General features: G+C 44.9%; 2 protein-coding genes and 1 pseudogene across 2 annotated transcripts; 1 reads left to right on the top strand and 2 right to left on the bottom strand.

Moving 5' to 3' along the window:
- LOC125546184 overlaps positions 1–2,648 on the top strand; it is a 177,181-nt pseudogene extending 174,533 nt beyond the window's left edge.
- A 4,000-nt stretch (positions 2,649–6,648) lies between these two features.
- Positions 6,649–7,451, bottom strand: LOC125547291 (protein BOBBER 1-like). The gene is made up of 2 exons (XM_048711225.1): positions 7,334–7,451; positions 6,649–7,247 (listed from the first exon to the last, which is right to left on the bottom strand). The coding sequence occupies exons 1-2, from the start codon at positions 7,449–7,451 to the stop codon at positions 6,649–6,651; spliced, it is 717 nt and encodes a 238-aa protein (XP_048567182.1).
- A 6,811-nt stretch (positions 7,452–14,262) lies between these two features.
- On the bottom strand, positions 14,263–18,244 carry LOC125546185 (receptor-like protein kinase FERONIA). The gene is made up of 2 exons (XM_048710356.1): positions 18,136–18,244; positions 14,263–17,182 (listed from the first exon to the last, which is right to left on the bottom strand). Exon 2 carries the CDS (start codon positions 17,004–17,006, stop codon positions 14,496–14,498), a length of 2,511 nt encoding a protein of 836 aa, XP_048566313.1. The 5' UTR covers positions 17,007–17,182; positions 18,136–18,244; the 3' UTR covers positions 14,263–14,495.
- Between the last annotated feature and the right edge of the window lie 2,279 nt (positions 18,245–20,523).

The following is a 20,523-nucleotide window of genomic DNA, read 5'->3' on the forward strand; positions in this document are numbered from 1 at the left end:
GATCGTTGAGTGGCTTGCGTGTTTGATGGGCTTGGCAGATTCCAAGGAGGAAGTTGGCGACAGCAGCAGCGGCGGCGAGGACAACAAAGACGACAGTCGCAGCCATTCGTCGCAGATCGACGGTGCTGACATGGACGAGTAAGTGATCGGAGTTCTTTTTTAGACAGTTTTTCTATTTTGTATGCGTGTCTCCTGCAGTTAATACTAGCTGCTAGGTGCATATCAGCCCCTCGGTGCTGTTAGGATCAGTGCAATAACCTGTTAGGAAAGCATTTTGTTCACTGGATAAACTATATTATAATTTTCTGGAACACATACTTTGTCAGCTTAGATCCCTCAGCTGGCTGATTGAATCAAATCGACTCTTCTTCGGCCTGTCAAATATGAGTTTACAGTGTTCAAGTACTCCTAAGGTGCTAATAGTCCCATTATGAACACCTGAACGTTATATTATAGCTGCATATTTCTTTGAAAAGGGAACTAAAATATCACAGAACACTTTTAACTGTTCTATAAAGTTTAAATCAGTAATTGATATGCCAATCGGTAATGGAGAATTTGATTTTCATGTTAGTCAATGCTTATAAATTGTTTATTAATCTTGAACCTTGCAATCAATGCAAGTTGTTATATCCACCGGAACAAGCTTATGTATATTAATTGGTAAGTTTATTGGCCAGAAGATTGCTTCGTTTATACTGAACTGTAGTTTCATCTTTTTCACAATGAAAAACATTTGTCATAGCAACAAGCAATAGTTGGTTGATTGGATTAAAACCAGAGATAGAACATATGAACAACCCCTTCCATCAAATAGTGCATATTATTAATGTGTTAATATTGAAAAGCTTCCATACCTGCACTAACCGGTGTATTCGCCATGAATGTTCTTCTCAAGCTATATTGGCAATGCATATTTTCGTTGAAGTGTGGGATTAATGAGTTGTCTTTGTTCGAAGTTCTATGTTTTGTTTTTCTATATGGAGGATAATCAACAAAATAGCTTTTCTCCTTTGATTTGGTTAGTCGTAATTAAATTCACCTCATGCACATCTGACGATATGCACCATCATATTTTGAATACGTTTGTGTTGAGAGGGAATAGAGGTGTAGGTGTGTGCGATGATTGACAAGGAGGGAAGTGGGAGAAACTTTCTGTTTGTCCCCACACGATAGGTAGCAGAGTTTGCTGAAGGTGAGGCATCATACTTGGAGAAGAATCTTGTTTGCAACTGCCTCAAGAATCGAATGGTGCACCTTCGTTACCACACAGTAGGACATGTGTTGAAGTTGCCCCATGTCCTATATGATTGTCCATACTAAGATGCCACCATTCATCGCTGGTGGTGATTGAGAACATGGTAGAGATTTGCTGGGCATTATGGTGATTGGGAACATGACATCGGAGTGGGACGAAATGGTGGAGGAAAGGACCATTAGCATAACGGAACTGCAAGACTGATGGGGAATGATGGGGGGGGTCAGAGGGTGATGATGCAGCTGTATTGGGGTGGGTTTTGGGCTGAGAGAGGTGAGGAGAGAGATGCCTACGGGGAGCAAGACAACACCGCCACTGGTGGTGGCTGTATAGGTGGGACTGTGGGAGTAGAGAAAGATGCCGATGTTTGCTGCTACACGGTTAAGAAAATGTGTCTCACTTGACATGCGTGTTACCCGAATAGAAGTATCACTTGATGAATACTTATAACTAGTCTCTTCAATATAAAGAACTGAGTGATACCATGTATATTTTTATGGTTGCTCAAGTCTTGAACTTTGCATGCAAGGCTCAGTGCGATACCATGTTTTGTATAAACCAGGTATTTACGGAGTAGATTTCTCTGCTTGCTTGTATTGTTTTTAACTGAGGTACTTGCTTCTGTACCTATTGGAATTGTTGATGTTTCTGTTTATTGTTCTACAGATTAAATATTGTCTAACAATTGGTGGTTTTTGGTTTGCTAGCCCATCCAAAGTGCACATCTTTGTCAAGAATCCGGCCGGCAGGAAAATCTGTCTCAGGGGGGTCCACTTGTCAGACACCCTTTACACCATCAAGGCAAAGATCCAGGAGCGGTACCGCCTCATCTTCGACAGGGTGCAGCTGGAAGACAACCGTACATTGGCGGATTACGGCATCCAGCATGATTCCACGCTTAATCTCCAAGAAAAAGATGCAAATCTTTGTTACGGAGACGCTAGAAGGCAGGACCATCACTGTCGAGGTCGACAGCCTTGACACCATTGACAACGTGAAGGCTAAGATCGAGGACATTGAGGGCTTTCCCAAGGTCCAGCAGTGCCTCATCTTTGCCAACAAACAGCTGGAGGACGGCAAGCTCACCTTGGCTGACCACAACATTTGTAAAGGGTCCACTCTTCTCCTCATCCTCCTCCCATGCACTCCAACTGTTGTGATGGAAATATTTGTGAAGATGCTGGGAGGAAACACCGTCACCCTTGAGGTTGGAAGCTCGGACACTGTTGACAGTGTGAAGGTGAAGCTCTACGAGCTGGACGGTACCCCCCCTAGACAGCAACGCCTCATTTTTGCTGGCAATCAGCTTGAGGACCACCGCACCCTGGCGGACTACAACATTCAGAAAGAATGTACCATTCATCTGCTGGGACGTCTTTGCGGCTGTTGAGATGCGTGCCCTGCCATGGAACAACAAGTTCATGTTTGCTGCAATCGGTTTTCCAGTAGTGGTGTATTATCGTCATTGTAGTTCCTTACTGGTGGTGTTTTATCAGTAGAACTGTCATCCTAGTACGTGAGTAGTTTTTATCTATCGAGGAAAGAACCAACTATTAAGAATCCTTGGGTCTGTCTTGGCATAAGTTGATTGAGAAATACAGGTCTGCATGCAGTTTCGCCGACGCGTTTTCTGTTTTTTTTTCTTTCGTGAGAGTCACGGTTTTGCTTCCGCGAGAGGCACGGTTGTGTTTACACGAAAGTCACGGCCGCGCCTCTCGGAAAGGGAAAAAAATACGCGTTTTTTGTTTTTTTTTTCTTTCGCGAGAGTCACGGTTTTGCTTTCGCGAGAGACACGGTTGTGCTTCGCGAGAGTCACGGCCGTGCCTCTCGGAAACGAAAAAAAACGCGTTTTCTGTTTTTTTTTCCTTTCACGAGAGTCACGGTTTTGCTTCTACGAGAGGCACGGTTGTGATTTCGCGATAGGCACGGGCGTGCCTCTTTCGGAAAGGAAAAAAAACCGTGCTCCCTATTCGGTTTTTTTGCCCGGTTTTTTTCGTCCGGTTTTTTTGTGAAAAAAAAAGTTCGTCAAAACCTATCAACATGGGATCTAGTTTTGAAGATCTCGACGCGAGAAATCCAATGGTGAAAACGGTTCGAGATTTACACGCACGGTTTAAGAGATAAAACGTTTTGAAGAAACGGATCTACGAAAAAAGGGAAAACTCCCAGGTTGTGACAAGTGGCGCGCTGCATGTGCGCCACTTGTCGCAACCTGGAAAAGTGGAGTGTTTTTTGCAACGAGTACTCCTTAATTAATGATTTCGCCAAGATCATCAAGATTTGTCGGGGCTTCTTGTGGGCTGGGGCGGCGGATGCTAGGGGCCGGCAGTCGCCTAAGTGGGCCGGTGGAATAGGCCTTCCAAACCTGTGCTGGTTAAACCCGGCTACGCGGGCTCGCTGGCTATGGTTACAGAGGACTGACATCACGCGAACCTGCGCAGAATTCAAGATTGACACGACGTCGGAGTCACTCCAGATATACCAAGCGGTAGTTTTCGTGGAGCTAGGGGATGGTTCTGATTGTCTCTTTTGGGAGGACCGGTGGCTCGAAGGGTGGAGGGTGCAAGAGATTGCTCCTCTAGTATACGCGAAGGTCAAGCCCTGGTTCAGAGCCTCGAGATCGGTAGTGAAGGCAGTAGGGGGTTGCTAGGTGAGGAATCTAGGCTCGGATCTATCCCAGCCCGAGCTCGAGTAGTTCCTCAGTTTTTGGAACAACATTGCGGAGGTGCAACTACGGCAGGGGATTGCGGACAAGGTCTGTTGGCGTGGGAGACCTCAAATGCTTTCTTAGTAAGATCGGCGTACGCCAGCAAATTCATCGGCCGCGAGCATGATCTAGAGGCAAGCTTCACATGGCACTTGCGGGGTCCACTGCATTGCAAGTTCTTCAGCTGGCTGATTCTTAATGACCTGGTTTGGACGTCGGACAGGCTGGCGCGACGATGTTTGCCTCATCAAGACGCATGCCCTCTGTGTAATCAAGAACAAGAGTCGATCGACCATCTACTGATCGCTTGCGTTTTCGCCGCTCGGTGTGATTTTAGGCGCTCACGGCCTTGAGCCAGGAGGGTCGGGCTCCGGGGCCCAATGACCGCCTACTACCCTGGTGCGCGGCTCTCGCCTCGGGCCAATGGAAAATCAAGGATCTTATCACCTTCGCGATGCTGGTCCTTTGGGAGACGTGGGAACACCGGAACGCGGTCGTGTTTGATAACGCCTCCTCGTCGTACTCGGCAGATTATACAGGTGGCGAGGGAGTGGGTCTTGGCAGGGGGCAAAGACCAAATTACATGACTCTAAATCTCCCCGCTAGCCCGCATCGTCAACCTTTGCACCCTGCGAGCAGCAAACGCACCATATTTATGCATGTATTACATGTTTCTATGGAAACTTAAAATTGCATCGTGTTTGAATAATCGTGTCACTGAATGTGCTACATGCCTACATGTTCAAATTAAAACAAGATCCCTCGTAAGATAGTACAAGACAGAAATAACAGCAGCACATCTCTTTCTTTCAACAAAAAGAAATGTTCCTATATTCATGATAATTACCAAGATTGCTTGAAAAAAGATGCACAGTGTGAAGATAAAAGTTACTAGAAAAAGAATGCATCATCATGTGAAATGTTCATCTATTTCAATGAAAAAGTCTGCCCAGATTGTGAAAAAGGTAATTTGGTGCTAACAAAAAAAAACCTTCCAATAAAATGGTAAAAGAAGTCACATAATGCCGTGAAATATGATTGCGCGAGATTAACTAGATATTTGGGGATTCAAGAAAAGAGCACCCCCCCCCCCCCCCCCCCCCTCCTATCTATGTTTGACCAAGAGTATTGAAAAATGTATATAACATCCACAATCTGAAATTAGTACCATTAGATTCTTCATAAAGTAACTTGTCCGTACACACAGGCAAGCCAGCCACCGCCACCTCCTCCAAAAAAGTTAGGGTTCCATTATCTCCCGCCGGCGCAACCGCCGAGCCGCCTCGTCTCCGGTGGCCCTACGACCATTGGGACACGGTGGATCCTGGCACTTGTCGGCGGGAGGGCTCCGTGTTTAGATGTTTCTTTTGGTTTTGTTAGGGTCTGTGTCCTGCTCAGGAAGACGAGACGGCGGCAACTCCGTGAAGATGGAATAAGGTTCTCCCCTCCTTGCCCCTGTTCTGGTGGTGCGTTTAGCATCGTCGGAAGGCATGTGGAGGTGTGTCTGCAGTGGATCTTGCAGCATTCGGTCGGTGGTTGTCGTTGGTGGATCTACTCAGATCTGGTCTTCGTTCGTCGATGCTCATGTGTTTTCATGTTTGGTCCTTATGATTTACGCGTCTCTTCATCGGTTGCGGTTCCTGTTCTGGTGCTGATTCTATGGGGCCTTAGCACGACAACTTCCCTGACTGTCACAACAAGTTTTGCCCGTCTCCGGCGTGGGAAGGGCGATGACGAAGGCGCACCTTTGGCTCGCTTTAGTGCAAGATAGTCTATGAATCTGGATATAATTTTTATTATTTCTGATGTTTGATGTTCATTGTACTACCATGATTGAAGATCGAAGATGAATAGATCAAGAGTTTTCTCACAAAAAAGAGATTCTTCATAAAGTATATTTTTTATTATATTTATTTAATATTTAAGATGCTAGTAGTTTATTCTATAATAAATTTGGTCAAATGTTGAAGATTGCTTAGCTTCACTTTTAATGTTCCTTACTCGCCTTACTACATCGTCTCCTATTATCAAAGTTATGTTCGGCTGTTGATTCATGCTGGAACAAACTAGTGTTCGAACGCTAGATGTTGCGTTCCCGACACATCCAACAATTCCACATGTTTTTCTGGCCAGTAGGTTTGTCATTTTGTTGTTTCTCCAGGCTGCCCTTTCATTCATTTCCGTTTGACAACATGGAGGAACTGCAGAAAAGAAACAATTGAACTATTAAAACTGTCCAAGTTTTTTCTTGCTCATCGGCATGTTCTTCTTCTCTTCCCTGGGAGCAAAAGGAACAGTAGGTGTACATAAGCAGAAGCATGCATGCTGCTAAGCGGTTTCTCACTTCACAGGATAACTGCGACAGGTACATCTTTCTCCATGGCTGTGTGCATCAAGAGATGCAGAGATCGGAGGGCATACCTCCTTTTCGAAACAAAAAAAACATCTTCCTCCATGTCAAAGTTGACAAAAAATAGTATGCGATATATTTTGAGTTTTTGACATAGACGTAGTATTAACAAGTCAGCAAGAATATTAAAAATTTGTCTATTTTTTCCTTATTACAGAAAAACATATTTCACTTATATATTTCCGAAGCACTCACTTATATAGTACTATACGGTACGTAGAAGCGATTTCTCCATCTAAAATCTTCTGAATTCATCGCCGTGGATCCTCCAACTCAACAAGGCATCTTCATCCCGGAGAAGTCCATGTCCGGGTACTGGGACTTGAGTTTCTTGAGCATGTCCTGGTTCTGCATCTCCTCGCTGGTGGGCAGGCCCATCTGCTTCTGGCGCTGGTCGAACATCATCTTCTCCACGGTCTGCCTCGTCTCGGGGTCCAGATCCGAGAGCCTGCTGCTCTCTGGTTTGGCACGCTGGGTGTCGATCTCCGGATCGCCCTTGATTAGGGATTTCCACCACTCGCTCTTCGTGAGCAGTATGGACAGCGACCTCCCGTCCTCGATGCTCCAGAAGCAGTCCTCGACCTTGACCGGTTTGTGGAGGTCGCCGTCGATGATGGGAGGCTGGCCCTTGAGCCCGACCTTGAGATGGTCCTTCTTGATCTCGCATAGGACGAACCTCGCCTTGGTTCCTTCGGGGACGGGGATGGAGAGGTTCACCTCCGGTAGCTGCTGCGACCACGAGTACTTGTCCAGGTCAAGGCCGTTGCCAGCGTTTGGTTGTCTCGCTTTGCTCTCCTCCTTCACCTTCTCCATCTCCGTGCTGTTATCCTTCTTGGCGGCGAGGACGGGGCGTCGACCCGTTGGCTGGGCAGCTGAGGTTGCTGCCAGTCCACCCAAGTTCGAGTCCTGGCTCGAACGCGCGGTGCTCGCGGAGTTTCTCCTATAAAAAAATGCCAACAAGGGTTAGCTTTTGGGTTGGTTTCATTTTTTTTATTCTTCTTGGCGGCCGCTGCCTGCTGCTGCTGGGGTGGCGACGCCTCATCCTCCTGCATGATGTCCTCGGAGATGATCGCCATGGCAGGGCTTCGATTGCCTAGGGGAGGTGCCGGACTGCCGGCCCTTGCGCTCGCGTCGAGATCTCGCTGAGACGTATTGGGGTGGGTTTTGGATCGCGGACGAGTTGACGAGGCTCTGGCCTTTGGCTTCCATCCGTTTATACTGTGACATGTTCGAGGCCGACCCGGCTGAGATTTCCGAGTAAATGGCACTGGTGGTCTGAGAACTTGCATTGCGGGTGCACTTCAGTCACGGTACTTGCAAACCGGAAAAACCCCGTCATAGAACTTGCGTTGCGGGTGCAGTTTGGTCATAGAGGCCATCTGAACCGGCCAGCCGCCCAGTTTTCTCTCTTTTGCAATCAGGTGGCGCATGTGACATCAGTTGGGCGCGGAAATTGTCACACGGCGCTCACATGAGTTCCTGGCCGGCTTCTTTTTTTCACAAAGGCCCCTGGTTTCGTATGTAATCTTGTATTTTTGAGAATGATTTTGTATTGACCACTTAAGTGCCATGACTCACGTTTTGCTCCTGTTTTTTTATTTTCACAAAGGCTCCTGCTGCTGTTCCGCAGAAAGAGAACATGACAAGCAGCCATCAACGTGACATAGAGGACACAGGAATGGATAAGAAAATAATTCCTTATCATCTCACATACCCAATCATTCAAGCAACTGGTCCCTCGACGGCCGGAACCCTCGACATCTACAAGTAAACACAAAGGTTTTATGGCACTTTGGGACACCTCGGCCCCGGGGAAAGCCAAAGTTCATGTATGGAGACTGCTGAGGAATGGACTGGCCGTGGGCTCTGAACTATACAGAAGAAGAATCAAACCAGGAGTGTTTTGTGTGGCGTGCGGAAGGGAAGAGACCATACTACCTTGATTCTGGACGTGCCCACACTCCTCACTTTTTTGGCAGCTGTTGCGCTCGGAAACGGGAGCTATGGTGGCAAACCCACCAGAGATGATTAGTTCCCAGAGTGAGCTGTCGAACTGGCTACTAGGATGGTTCGCAGGTGCTGCAGAGGACGAGAAGGAGCTGTTCATCCATGCTGTGTACGGGTTATGGTTGGCAAGGAACGAAGCTAGAGACGGTAAAAGAATTGCCGAGCCACATGCAATAATGGCGTCCGTGCTCAGCCATGCAAAGGAATGGCAAGAAGTACATGCTGCAGCGCCCAGATCTCCAAAAGTTATCGAGCAGCAGAGATGGGAACCTCCGGAGGCGGGCTGGGTGAAGATTAATGCGGACGGAGCCACGGCAAGAGGCGGAGGAAGAGGAGGAGGGGGAGTTGTGCTTAGGGATCAGAATGGAGCTTATATAGTGGGAGCATGCTATTTCTTCCCCCAGGTTGCTGATTCGGAAGCAGCAGAAGTTCTAGCAGCCAAAAAGGCGTTGGAGTTGGCTAGAGAGTGCAGCGTCAGGAAAGTTCATCTGGAGTTGGACTGTCAGATGGCTGTGAAAATGATCAATGCAACCGACAGAAATCTGAGCGGTGTTGGGCCTTGGATCTGGGAGGTGAAAGAAATGATAAACTCGTTTGAAGAAGTGAAGGTTACTTGGATGCGACGCTCCGCGAATAAGGTGGCACATAAACTAGTGCGGGTAGGTGTAGGAGATGAAATAAGTAATGTTTGGCGCATGGTGCCTCCGGACTCTATTTTGGATGTAATTGCGGATGAAATTCCGAACCTTAATAACTAAATAAAGTGGTGTGGTACCCTTCAAAAAAAAAGCAACTGGTCCAATCAAGCTAACAAATTACAGGAAGCTTCCCGCAATTTTTTTTTTGGCAAGAAGCACGCATTCTCTCCCTCCCTCTCTCTCTCTATATTGAAATTATGTGTTACGAAAATCATGTAACTACAACCGGACCACACTATTACGGAATTTAGTAAATTGACCATATGACTTACTACATTACATACTTGCGCAACATGATGTGCCCCGCCGTGCTAGGCAGCCGCACGTCCGCACAGCAAGCACATAGGCGCTGCATGCATAGAGCACATGCATGCGTGATATTTTTTTCTCTTACGATTTTTCTTGTTTTTTCCCCTTTAGTCATACGTACTCTCTAAAAATATTTATAGAAAACCGGGCGGCTGGCCGGTTCAGATGCCCCGTGTGACCAAACTGCACCCGCAACGCAAGTTCTATAACGATTTTTTCCAGTTTACAAATACCGTAATTAAAGTGCTCCCGCAATGCAAGTTTTTAGACTGCCAGTGTCATTTACTCAAGATTTCCGGAGGTGCCCGGCCCCGGACTGAGTCGTATTCCGCTTCGACTACGTACGTTATGTGCAGGCACCCCGTCTCAGCTGTCCGCAAGTGTCCGATGCCACGTACGTACTGCTCAATGCCTCCGATGCGCCGACGTTCCTTGTCTTCTTCACTTCATCCTGACCTGAAGTCCAACTCATTTACATCCTACTATGATTCGAGTTGCTGATTACATGCATGACTGCAAACAGTACAAGGGCGCTCATCTAAACGAAGCGGCCTATTGCACTTGGAAAAAGCAAATTGGGCCTAAGAGCATCTCTAGTTGATGCCTAAAAATTTAGGCACTTAGACGGCCCCTTATACCTTAACTCCTTATATCTGATCCGCTAAATAAAAATGGTTCCTAGCCAAATCCCTAAACTTAACTCCATATAACTTACATTTGGCCCATGCATTTCATCGAACACTTGCAATGAAGCGCGCACACACAACACACATACAAGCTAGAATGTGGTGGCCAGGCGACCGCAGCGGTACCGGAAGTATCGGCGGCAGCGAAAGCAACAACACCAGAAAGCCCGTAAAAACCAAATTTAATCATGGGCCACTATACCGTTTGTGATTGCAAAATAGACTAAAAATAGCATTGGCGCAAAATAAAGCACGTGATTTGGATAAAGCTTTGTGCGTGAATCCCAAATCATAGAGCTACGGCTGATGCAAATAAAAGGTGCACATCTTTCACCGTGCTCACCTTGTTCCTCAAACCGTAGGAGGCAGGGGAGCCTCGCCGGGGAGGCAGAGGGCGGCGCTCGAGCCTGCGGCGGCATCAACGGGTAGGCAGAGAGGCGGCGACTCGTCAGGCCGTGGCTGGTGACAACCGTCAAAGGTGGTGTGGCCTTTCACCCGCAAAAAAAAAAAGGTGGTGTGGCCATGCACGGAGTGGTCCGTGACTAGCCTGCTCCGTTGAGCGGCACGTTGTCGCACAAGTGGCAGGTGGATGCTAAGCACTAGACCCCTGCAACCCCGCAGTCAGAGAGAGAAGCCGGAACCCAAAGTGAAACAAGCCCGAGCCTCACCTAGCGCATGAAGAACAATAAACCGTGCGACCCCCCTGCTCCCCCCCCCAACGATCGGCCCCCTCAACAATATGCACGTACGTACGTACGTATATGTGTACTAGCGAGCCTGATTTGATTAGAATTAGGCCTAATCTATATTGGCTGGCCTGTAGTTACGTGCGTATGGCTAAAAGCCCACGAACATTTACAGCCCAGCTCACCGTTTTAATCATGCCATCGTAGACATTCCTTCCGTCGCGTATCAAACTCCTTTCTCAAACCCTAAAAAAGGATTGAACTCCTTCTACGGCGTCCGCCGCCGCCGCCGATCTCGCCCGCTTGCCATCGGAAGGAGTCATCAGCCATGTGATCTGACTAAGGCAATGGGAGCGGTGCAGCCGGTGCTAGCACCTTCTCCATCCACGCTGCGCTGATCCTGATGGACTGCCGCCTGCCGGCTAGCTCTATCCGCCTCGGTGCGGTGCCCCCGATTCTACCCGGCCGTCACAGCATCGATCAAGTAGGTATGAACTTGTAGTACATGATTATCTTATTGAACACTCAATTCTGAAGTTACACAGTATATACAATCTGTAGCTAGTATCTAAAGTAATTGAATAATAATACTAATTAGATGTGTCTTTTTTCTACTTATGCCATGACTCAAGGATTAAAAGAACACACCAGGCCCCCCGGTGATTGTTAAAAAAAAAAGAACATACCAACAATAAATTCCTTGGTTTATATACTAATATGAATGCACTTTCGTTTTTATAGACAAACATATGTTGCCATACGTTGCACATGTGGTAGAAAGCTCCAAAATCCTTATCAAATGAAGATGTGTCTACCAGGAAATATATTAAACAAACGCTATATTGACACTCGATATGTTGTAGTTTTTATGTCAGTTTTGCTAAACCACATCTAGATATCAGCTTTTTATGTCTTAGTTGATCATTTTGCCATTTCGCCCCCCCCCCCCTACGTTCAAATCCTGGCTCCGCCCCTGAAGCCAGCGACACCGAATCGTTTGTCACACTCGAAGCCGGCAACACTCCTAGGAGAAAAATCAGAGTTGGGAACGCCCAACGGGCTAGTCTCCAAAATTGTGCCTCCGAGAAATTCAACAAAATATAGACATTAATACATTTTTTTCATAAACTTGGTCAAACATAAAGAAATTTGACTTAGAACAAAACTAAACCTTCGATGAATTTGGAACAAAAGTACTTGATAGTATTATATGAACATCCATTGAATATTTTTTTTACAAAAAGATATTACATTTGGACGGCAATTACTGCTGTTTGCGAGAAGCTCGTGCGAAGCTTCCGGGCGAAGAAGAAAGTCCTGAAATTCCATCCAACATGTCGGGTAGGGTGGGGTTTCGCCTGTCAAGTTGGCTCGACCCACCTGTGTCGCGCCATGGAACGCGGGACCGTGTCTCTGTAGTCGCTTCCCTCCCGACACCAATTAGAAACCTTTTATGAAATTTGACCAAACTTACATAAAAATGTATCTACATTTACAATACAAAATAATGTTATTAGATTAATGTGAACCAAGCTATTATTAGTTTGTTAGAAGGACAGTAGGACCCTTGGCCCATCAGTGTTTAATTTTTTAGACTTGACATTGATGCTCGCACACTCCTGAATTTATTTTCAGTCTTTTCGGCAATGTTGTGGTAGAAGACGTTCCTGTCGACGATAAGGCACATGTGGTGACTTCGTCAATCTCAAGATGTGATGCCAACTCAGTCTCTTAGAGGTGCTCTTAGGATAGAGTGTGTGCGCGCTTTCATAGGGGTGAGTGTATGTGAGCGACTTCGATTGTACTGTGTTAAAAATGGCAATAGATTAATATAAAAAAAATTTATTACAAATGGTCATATTTTTTTATAAACTTGACAAAATATTATAAAGTTTACCTGGAAAAAAATAAATTATATGTCCTATAATCTGGCCAAGATGCATAAACTTGATCAAAAATTAAACTGAATAAAAATAAATTATATGCACTATGATTTGGCCAAAATGGAGAAAGAGCTAAGAAGCATCACCATGTTAAATTGTATTGTATCCGTCGAAAAAATGTCCAAGAAAACATATGGATGGCAACTGTTGGTGAGAAATTCATGTTGGAGTAGGGTTGGGTCTTGGGTGCGGCCTGTGAGTTGGCTTGACCCGCCTGCGCTTGGTCCGTGGACTGCGGGGCCGCGTCGTCAGTGCCTCAGAAGTTGATCTCATTTCCTACCCGGCCCTCTCTTCTACTCCTATATCCTCCTCCGCCCGCACGCCATCCCTACCGGACTCCATAGGAGCGGAGCGGAGATCTTCCTCCTCCTCTCGGTAGGCCCCGGCCAGTTCTGGGCAGGTGGTCCGGCGCCGTCTCTCTTTTGCGGCCGCTCACGCCAATGGCCCAAGCGCAGACGCCGCCCGGAGGCACAAGGCGGCGCTGTCGGCAGAGCCAGGAGAAGCAGCGGCGCCAACTAATTCTTATTCCTGGCTCCATGGGGAGCAGCGGTAAGGCGGTGTTCCTGTGCAGTTCATGGCCTCTGTCTCTGTGGTGTACGTACATGAAGAATTTTGAAAAGAGGGGACTCACATTGCCAGATCCAATCGTGAACAAAGATTAACCAGTGTAGTATTGTGAGTGGACATATAGGAGTGACATCGACATGCTTATCGCCTCAGGATATTCTCTGTTGTGGACAATCATTTTGACCTGTGCCGGTCAGATGGGTTTACAAACAGAAACAGAGAGGTACCTGCAGATGCAAATTGCTGAATTTTTTTACCTGCTCTTTGTATGAAACGCCCATGTCTAATGGTATGTAGTAGTACCAAGTAAGAATTCTTATTCGAGATGTACTTTTCTTCCCTTTTTTCTGCTTATTTCTGACAGATATACACATACATTCTCTGTTTTCTAGGCAGGCTGAAGAATGCACTTGGAGTTGGGAGGATCTAAGACTCAGGAGAATATTCTAGTTTCTGCGCCATCTGTCATTGGTTTCTATAGGATGGTTCTCAACAGGCAAGGATCTTTTCACCTTCGCTCAACATTTCTTTATATTCAACTTAGTTCAATAACACATTACATAGTTGATAGCTAAACCAGAAAGGTTAACTGTTAATCGTGCATTTATGAAAGGACTGTACGAGACTCTCCTACAGTCATTCACAGTTAAAAGAAAAAATCGTGCATCTACGAAAGTGTGAGCGGTTGCGTCTTGTATTTCGTATCCTGCTTAGCAGACATAGTCTTTAACCATTTTGTGTCAGGTTAACTTGATTGTATATTGAGTATTGACATATTGTTTTGCTTCGGCTATACAAAATCGACCTCGCTGGACCGCATTATCCATGAGTTCACTGATGTCTCAGCTTCTGATTTTAAGAACCTGTTCACTTTACTTTCTTTTGTGTTGAACTCTTCCTGGAGATAATTTTCTATATTTATCTATTAAGAAAGGGAAATCTTTGATATGGCCTGATACTTTCATGTATGTCTTGGCACAAAATATGCAAAGATTGAGCTGCATCATAGTACATATCGATAGCACATATATCAATCCAACAACTTACAGTATTATCAATTAGGGACATAATCAGAATGTACAGTTGCGCAGACAGATATATGAAACTGCTAAACAGCAGAGCCGCTAGTACATAAGGAGCAAATCCACCTGTAAATCTTAATATACCAGCTTTACAAAATCAGCAGATCATAACTAAATGTCCCGAACGTACAGGAGTTCCATCTTATCGGCCATCTGGATGCATGATCTCTGAGAATACAGCTTTCTGTCCTGAGATGCTCATTGTTGAACCTGAAGATGGTCGCACCCTGGGGGCCATGAGTAATGGCATGTTCAATAATGGTGTATCCTCAGAGAGGTTCTGGTCGTCCTCCTGCAGCTGTAGTGCGACCTGGAGGCTCCACAGAACATCACCCATAGATGGCCTATCCAGGCTATGTTCAGCAACACATTGCTCTGCAGTCTCTGCAAATTTTCTGAAGCACTGGGGGGTGATTTTGTCCATAAGATAGGGGTCGATGATCTCGTTGAGCACGCCTTTCCTCTGGCAAGACAGCGCCCATTCACGCAAGCCCACTTGCTCCTCGGGAAGCTCAGGATCTATTACTGGACGTGCACACAGAACCTCAAACAAAACAACCCCAAAGGAGTACACATCTGATTTGTTGGTGAGTCGCTGCCGCCGGAAGTACTCAGGATCTAGATATCCGAAGGTGCCTTTCACAACCGTGCTCACATGGGTATTGTCCACGTCTGCACTAGCCTTAGACAACCCAAAGTCGGAAACCTTTGCCACCCACTTGTCATCCAACAGAATGTTAGTACTCTTCACATCACGGTGGATGATGGTCCGCTTGGCACCGGTGTGAAGGTAGTGCAGCCCCAGTGCGGCTCCAATGCATATGACAAGACGGTGCTCCCATGGCAATGGTGGTTTGTTCGTGTTGTACAGGTGATCCTGAAGTGTCCCATTGGCCATGTAATCATATAACAAGATCATCTCGGACTCTTCATCGCAATAGCCAATCAGTGACACAAGGTGGCGATGCCGGAGATTGGTCAGCATCTCGATTTCATTCCGAAATTCCTGAATGCCCTGTTGGGACTGCGGGTTACCACGCTTGATTGCCACCTTCTGCCTACCAGCTATCTGACTGTGGTATACATTCCCAAACCCACCTTTGCCTAGGAGAAAGGTCTCGTCGAAGTTGTTGGTGGCTTTCTGGATTTGCTTGAACGAGAAGTGGTGGCAAAGCTTCAAATCTTGCGAGTCCGAGGTCGCCAATAGCAATTCTCTGTCTTCGTTGGGAGGATTCCCGTTGGTGTTGCCATGAGTGTAGTTAGTTTTCTTCCGCCTGTACATAACATAAATACAGAAACTGGAAATGAACAAAGCCAAGACACCAGAAGCAGCTCCACCTCCAATGATCGCTGGGATTCTAGCATTTGTTTTATCTTGACCATGAGATTCTGACCCATCACGATTTTGCTTGGGCGTAGGGTTGACACCAGCAAGATTATTATTGCTGTTATCCTGTAGTTTGAAGACCTCCAGACCATTCAGAATTGCATCATAATATTCTGGACCGACACTGAGATCAGGGTGGAGTGCTACCCAGAGATCTGTCTGACCATGACCAACTGTGACAATGACGTAGTTGGTGTAAACTGGTATACCAATTCCTCCGCTCCAATCAATGACATCCATCTGCTCCACTGCTGTCTGGTTGTTGATGTATATGACGAATTGCCTCTGGCCTATCTTGGTCATTGGATACTGGATCTCACAGAAATGGAACCTCAAAAGGTAGTAGAACCCTGCGTCGACAGGCAAAATCCATGTAAGATTATACCTCATGTTGATATGTGCGTCTGTCCCCATAGATCTTGCTGTCTCATAGATATAGATCGGTGCTATGTAATCCGGCATGCTAAGCGGGTAACTGATTGTGACATTGCTGTTTTTGTAAAAATTCACACCATTTGAAGACCCATGAATATAGCGGGAGTCCTCTTCCCACGAGCGGTAAAAGCCAGAATCATATTTCCCAGAGATGGTCGCACCCCCAACATTAAGGCGGTACATTGTTTGAAGGGCTATGCTAGAGGAAATAGGGATTAGATCTGGGTTCCCACCATTCACAAATCTTGGTACTGGTATCGTGAAGATGTCAGGAGTTGGCACAATCTCAATGCCATTCACAAACGCGTAAGACCCAGTGTGGCGTGGTGATGGGGAAAATGTGACACTAAGTTCAGATGAAGTAACATTCAAGGAGTATTCACGGACGAGGTAACTATGACCCATGGCCTGAGCAGTCTGGGAAGGATTGAAGTCATTTAGAAGGCTAGAGGTCCCTGCAGTGACACTAAACAAGGCATCTGCGGCAGAATGTTCGGCATAAGTAGTTGGATAGAAGTAGAGCCGAAGGAACATGCGGCCAGGGTCAACCCCAAGAGTATATGTGGAATTTGAAGTGAAGATGCGTGCAGTCAAGTAAGGTACTGGGGATGGAAGTGAGGGGTCTAGGTATGACGCCTTGGCTGAAAGACCAGGAAGTGCTAGCCCAAAGTTAGCATCCCCTTCCCATGTTCGACCATCGGAATCACTGGCACTGCTCGTGGCGCCACATCGCATGAGGAACTGGTCAGAGCCTTCGGACAGCACGGGAAACAACAAGAGAGCTATCAGTGTGAGGCATAAGTTGGCAAATAGCTGAACTGGGTAAGCCATTACTGATCAAATGTCTGAGAGTTTCTCTTCGTTGATATATTATTCCAAGAACAATTGTATCAAGCAAGAATACTGGACTGAGGCATTGTTGCAGAGATTTTTAGAATTAGCAAACAAAGTTGATTTCGTGTATTGTCCTTGCTTATTGGCGTGGCGGTTGCACAACAGGACCCCACCTGAACTTGCAGAACAGAAGGACAAAAAGAATTAGTTGCAAACTGTGTGAGGACACCCATATATTAGTCAATAAAAAAGTGATCCATTAAGCGTTTGAAGGTACTAGGACAGTTAGGAAGAACATTATGTCTAGCCATCAACTACAAATTTACAAATCCTGCAAGAGCAGTAGAAATCTAATAATTTGAAAACAAATCAGGACTACATGCTGCTGGGACATGGGAGTAGCAGATCTTTTCCCAGGCAAAGCCATATTATGTACTCCTCCGCTCCATAACGTAGTGCATATACTTTTTTTGAAAAGTCAAACTTTGATCCAATTTATAGACAAAACTATTTATATCTACAATACCAAATATATAAAATACGAAACTACATATTATAATGAATATAATGATATATGTTTGACATTCTAGATGTAAATGTTTTCTCCGCGAACTTGGTCAAAGTTTGTGAGGTTTGACTTTTCAAAAAATCTATATGCACTACATTATGTAACAAAGGGAGTAGTAAAAAGGCATATTATGGTTGCCATAAGATGTCAAGCTTTCATTCAAAATTGTTTCTACTTTGAGTCCTACTGTTATGTATGTGTTGTACATGGCTAGATAGACACCCCAAAATCAGGGATATATATTATTAGTTGGTAGCTTTAGGTATTAGCTCTATATAAGGTCCTCTTGTACTCATTCCAACTAAGCAGGAAATAAACTGATCTAATCCCTGCTGGATGCTGTAAAAAAAACTGATACAATCCCTGAAGCGTGTCTGACATGAAGGTGCCGTCGTACTTCTTGCCGTTCAAGTTAGTTATCCTACCATGCTCCATAGTACCTCCCCATAATAGAGATGAAGTTTAGTAACCATTATTTAGCTAACAAATCTCAAGGAGTGCATAAACAGAGAGGAGTAACCAAAAAAAGGATTGGAGAAACCATAAGGTTATGTTTACCTTACAAGATAGCTGAAGCAAATTGCCAGTGAAAGCAAGATCAAAAATCTACAGGACAGATGATACATATCTGGTAGCTATGCCCTTGGTTGGTGAAGTGACTCAGGACCAGGCGATGATGGTTGGGGGCAAAAGGGAAGATATGGAGTGGAGTTTGACAAACAAGTACCTTACTTTTCCCAAAATTGGATAAATAACTAACTATTTTTCTTTATATGAATAATTTCTGTTTTTATTTTGCTGACACTCTGATTTCAGCACATCAATTTTATGTGCTCTGAAACATTGTCTTGTTATACATCATGTTTATAAATTATGTTTGCTTTTCCTTACCTGAAAATTCACACCTCGACAGAAGGAACGCGGCCATCTAAATAATTTATGTAATATCTACACCCATTACAGTTTAGGTACTTCCACATTTTTAATATTCCGGTACTAGAACATGGTAAAATACGTGTGCCTGCAATTTTTTGTACAAAATTGTGTTCTATTCAACGTAGAAAGGAATAAAATGTTATAATTATATTATAATAGTAATATGATAGCAGTTTCTTCTACAAAAAGTAAGAAAGGCAACGTCCTTAAATCTGAAATAAGGAGAAGAAAGTGAGAAAAGAGAGTGTAACCGATAAAATGCACAATGTAAGAGGATTTCCAAGAAAGAAAAATATGAAGACCCACACTCTGGTCAATGGCATGCAAGAATTGACAAAACAATTCAGTAGCTTTCATGACTGACTTATGAATGACATGAATGGTATCTCAGAATTGACAGCTCCATACAAAGTGATTGTTTTTCTTCATGTTTGGATTTATAATTTATAATAAAGAAACGAGAATGCTGGATGATCAAGCTACATCTCTGCATATAATTATTTATCAGCTAGATATTTATTACTTAGCTATTGAAAGTAGAAGAAAGTAAGTAAAATGTTATAATTATAATATGATAGCAGTTTTTTTACAAAAAGTGAGAGGCAACATCCTACAAACTGAAATAAGGAGAAGAAAGTAAGGAAAGAAAGTGTAATCGAGAAAATGGAAAATGCAAGGATTTCCAAGAAAGAAAACAATATGAAGACCCATACTCTGGTCAATGGCATGCCAAAATTGACAAAACTAATTCAGTAGCTTTCATGACTGACTTACGAATTGCCTTGGCCTGAATGGTATCTCAGAATTGACAGCTCCATGGAAAGTGATTGTGTTTCTTTTCATGTTGGGATTTATAATTTAGAAGAAAGAACGAGTATGACGGATGATCAAGCTATATCGCAGCATACAATAATTTATCAGCCAGATATTTATTACTTAGCTATTGAAATCAGAATAATCTTGTAATGTTGAGGAAAAACCCGAAACATCTTGTATATTTACTAATTGGAGGCTTCTTTCATGCCACTGTAATGGTCCACATCAAGTTATTTGATCAATTGGATCCTTATTATGTGGCTAGAATTGAATGAGGGATATGGTGGTACAGAGTCCATACAAAATACTAGGCCTACCATGCACGAGGTTTATCTACCTCATATCTTGATGAAGCCGGTGTTTAATTACAATGTTCCCAACAATATAAAAGGAGGGTTGTTTTCACAGTAAATAAATAGTCCAGACAGTAAGTGTCCAGATGCATCCTTGGGGATCTGGAGTTGGTGGAATGGTCTGAACTGATGAGCATTTTATGGGAGATTCGCCTTACTGGGCAGGATGATTCTGTTGTTTGGGAGCTCGCTCTTAACAAGATAAGATATTAACTGCTAAGTATATAGGGTTCGAGCTTTGACTTTCAGGGGATCATGTGGCTGATACTCCTATGCACATGCTTTATGGGCTTGGGATTCGTTTGAAGAAGCGAGTTGTTCGCCTGACGAGTGATTCAGAACAGAGTTCCTACAGAGACAACTTCAGAAAAGTTGAAAGAAATGTCTCAGGCAATTAATGGTCTTTGTCTTTTTTCTTCTTGCCCTGTTGTGTCTTTTGCTTGGTTTACTGTCAAGGATGCTTTGGGCTGGGTGAGGGCACCTGAATCAACCAGTTGGTAAGGGAACTATTATCGAAGCCCTTTTTAGATTTGCGCCTCGGCGCTTCTATGGGTGATGTGGCGCACCCGTGATTGTTAGATTTTTCAAAGGCAAGCTCTTCTAACATCTCGCTGACGGAATTTGCACAACTGACCATCTTCTTGGTGCAGCACTGCCGGGCTGGCTATTTCGGGGAGGAAGATCCACGCAGGCGGATGCTGACTTGATCGTCGCCAGCTTCATTCAGGCAACCGTCTGTTGATTCAGGCTCATCAGTCAGGAGCGATAGCTTCAGCCGTTGGTTGGGCGTGGTTTGTGGGTGGGCTGATGGGCCTTTCTGGCCGGCATTTTGGTTCTCATG

This window comes from Triticum urartu, chromosome 3 (genome assembly GCF_003073215.2).
Source record: "Triticum urartu cultivar G1812 chromosome 3, Tu2.1, whole genome shotgun sequence".
In the NCBI taxonomy this organism is placed as follows: Eukaryota; Viridiplantae; Streptophyta; class Magnoliopsida; order Poales; family Poaceae; genus Triticum; species Triticum urartu.

What these genes read in the sequence shown, in the direction of transcription:
- LOC125546185 (XM_048710356.1), bottom strand. Translation starts at nt 17,006, where the DNA reads ATGGCTTACCCAGTTCAGCTATTTGCCAACTTATGCCTCACACTGATA.
- LOC125547291 (XM_048711225.1), bottom strand. Translation starts at nt 7,451, where the DNA reads ATGGCGATCATCTCCGAGGACATCATGCAGGAGGATGAGGCGTCGCCA. An exon ending in CAACCCAAAAGCTAACCCTT is followed by an intron (nt 7,248 to 7,333) that starts GTTGGCATTTTT and finishes CAGCAACCTCAG; the next exon opens with CTGCCCAGCCAACGGGTCGA.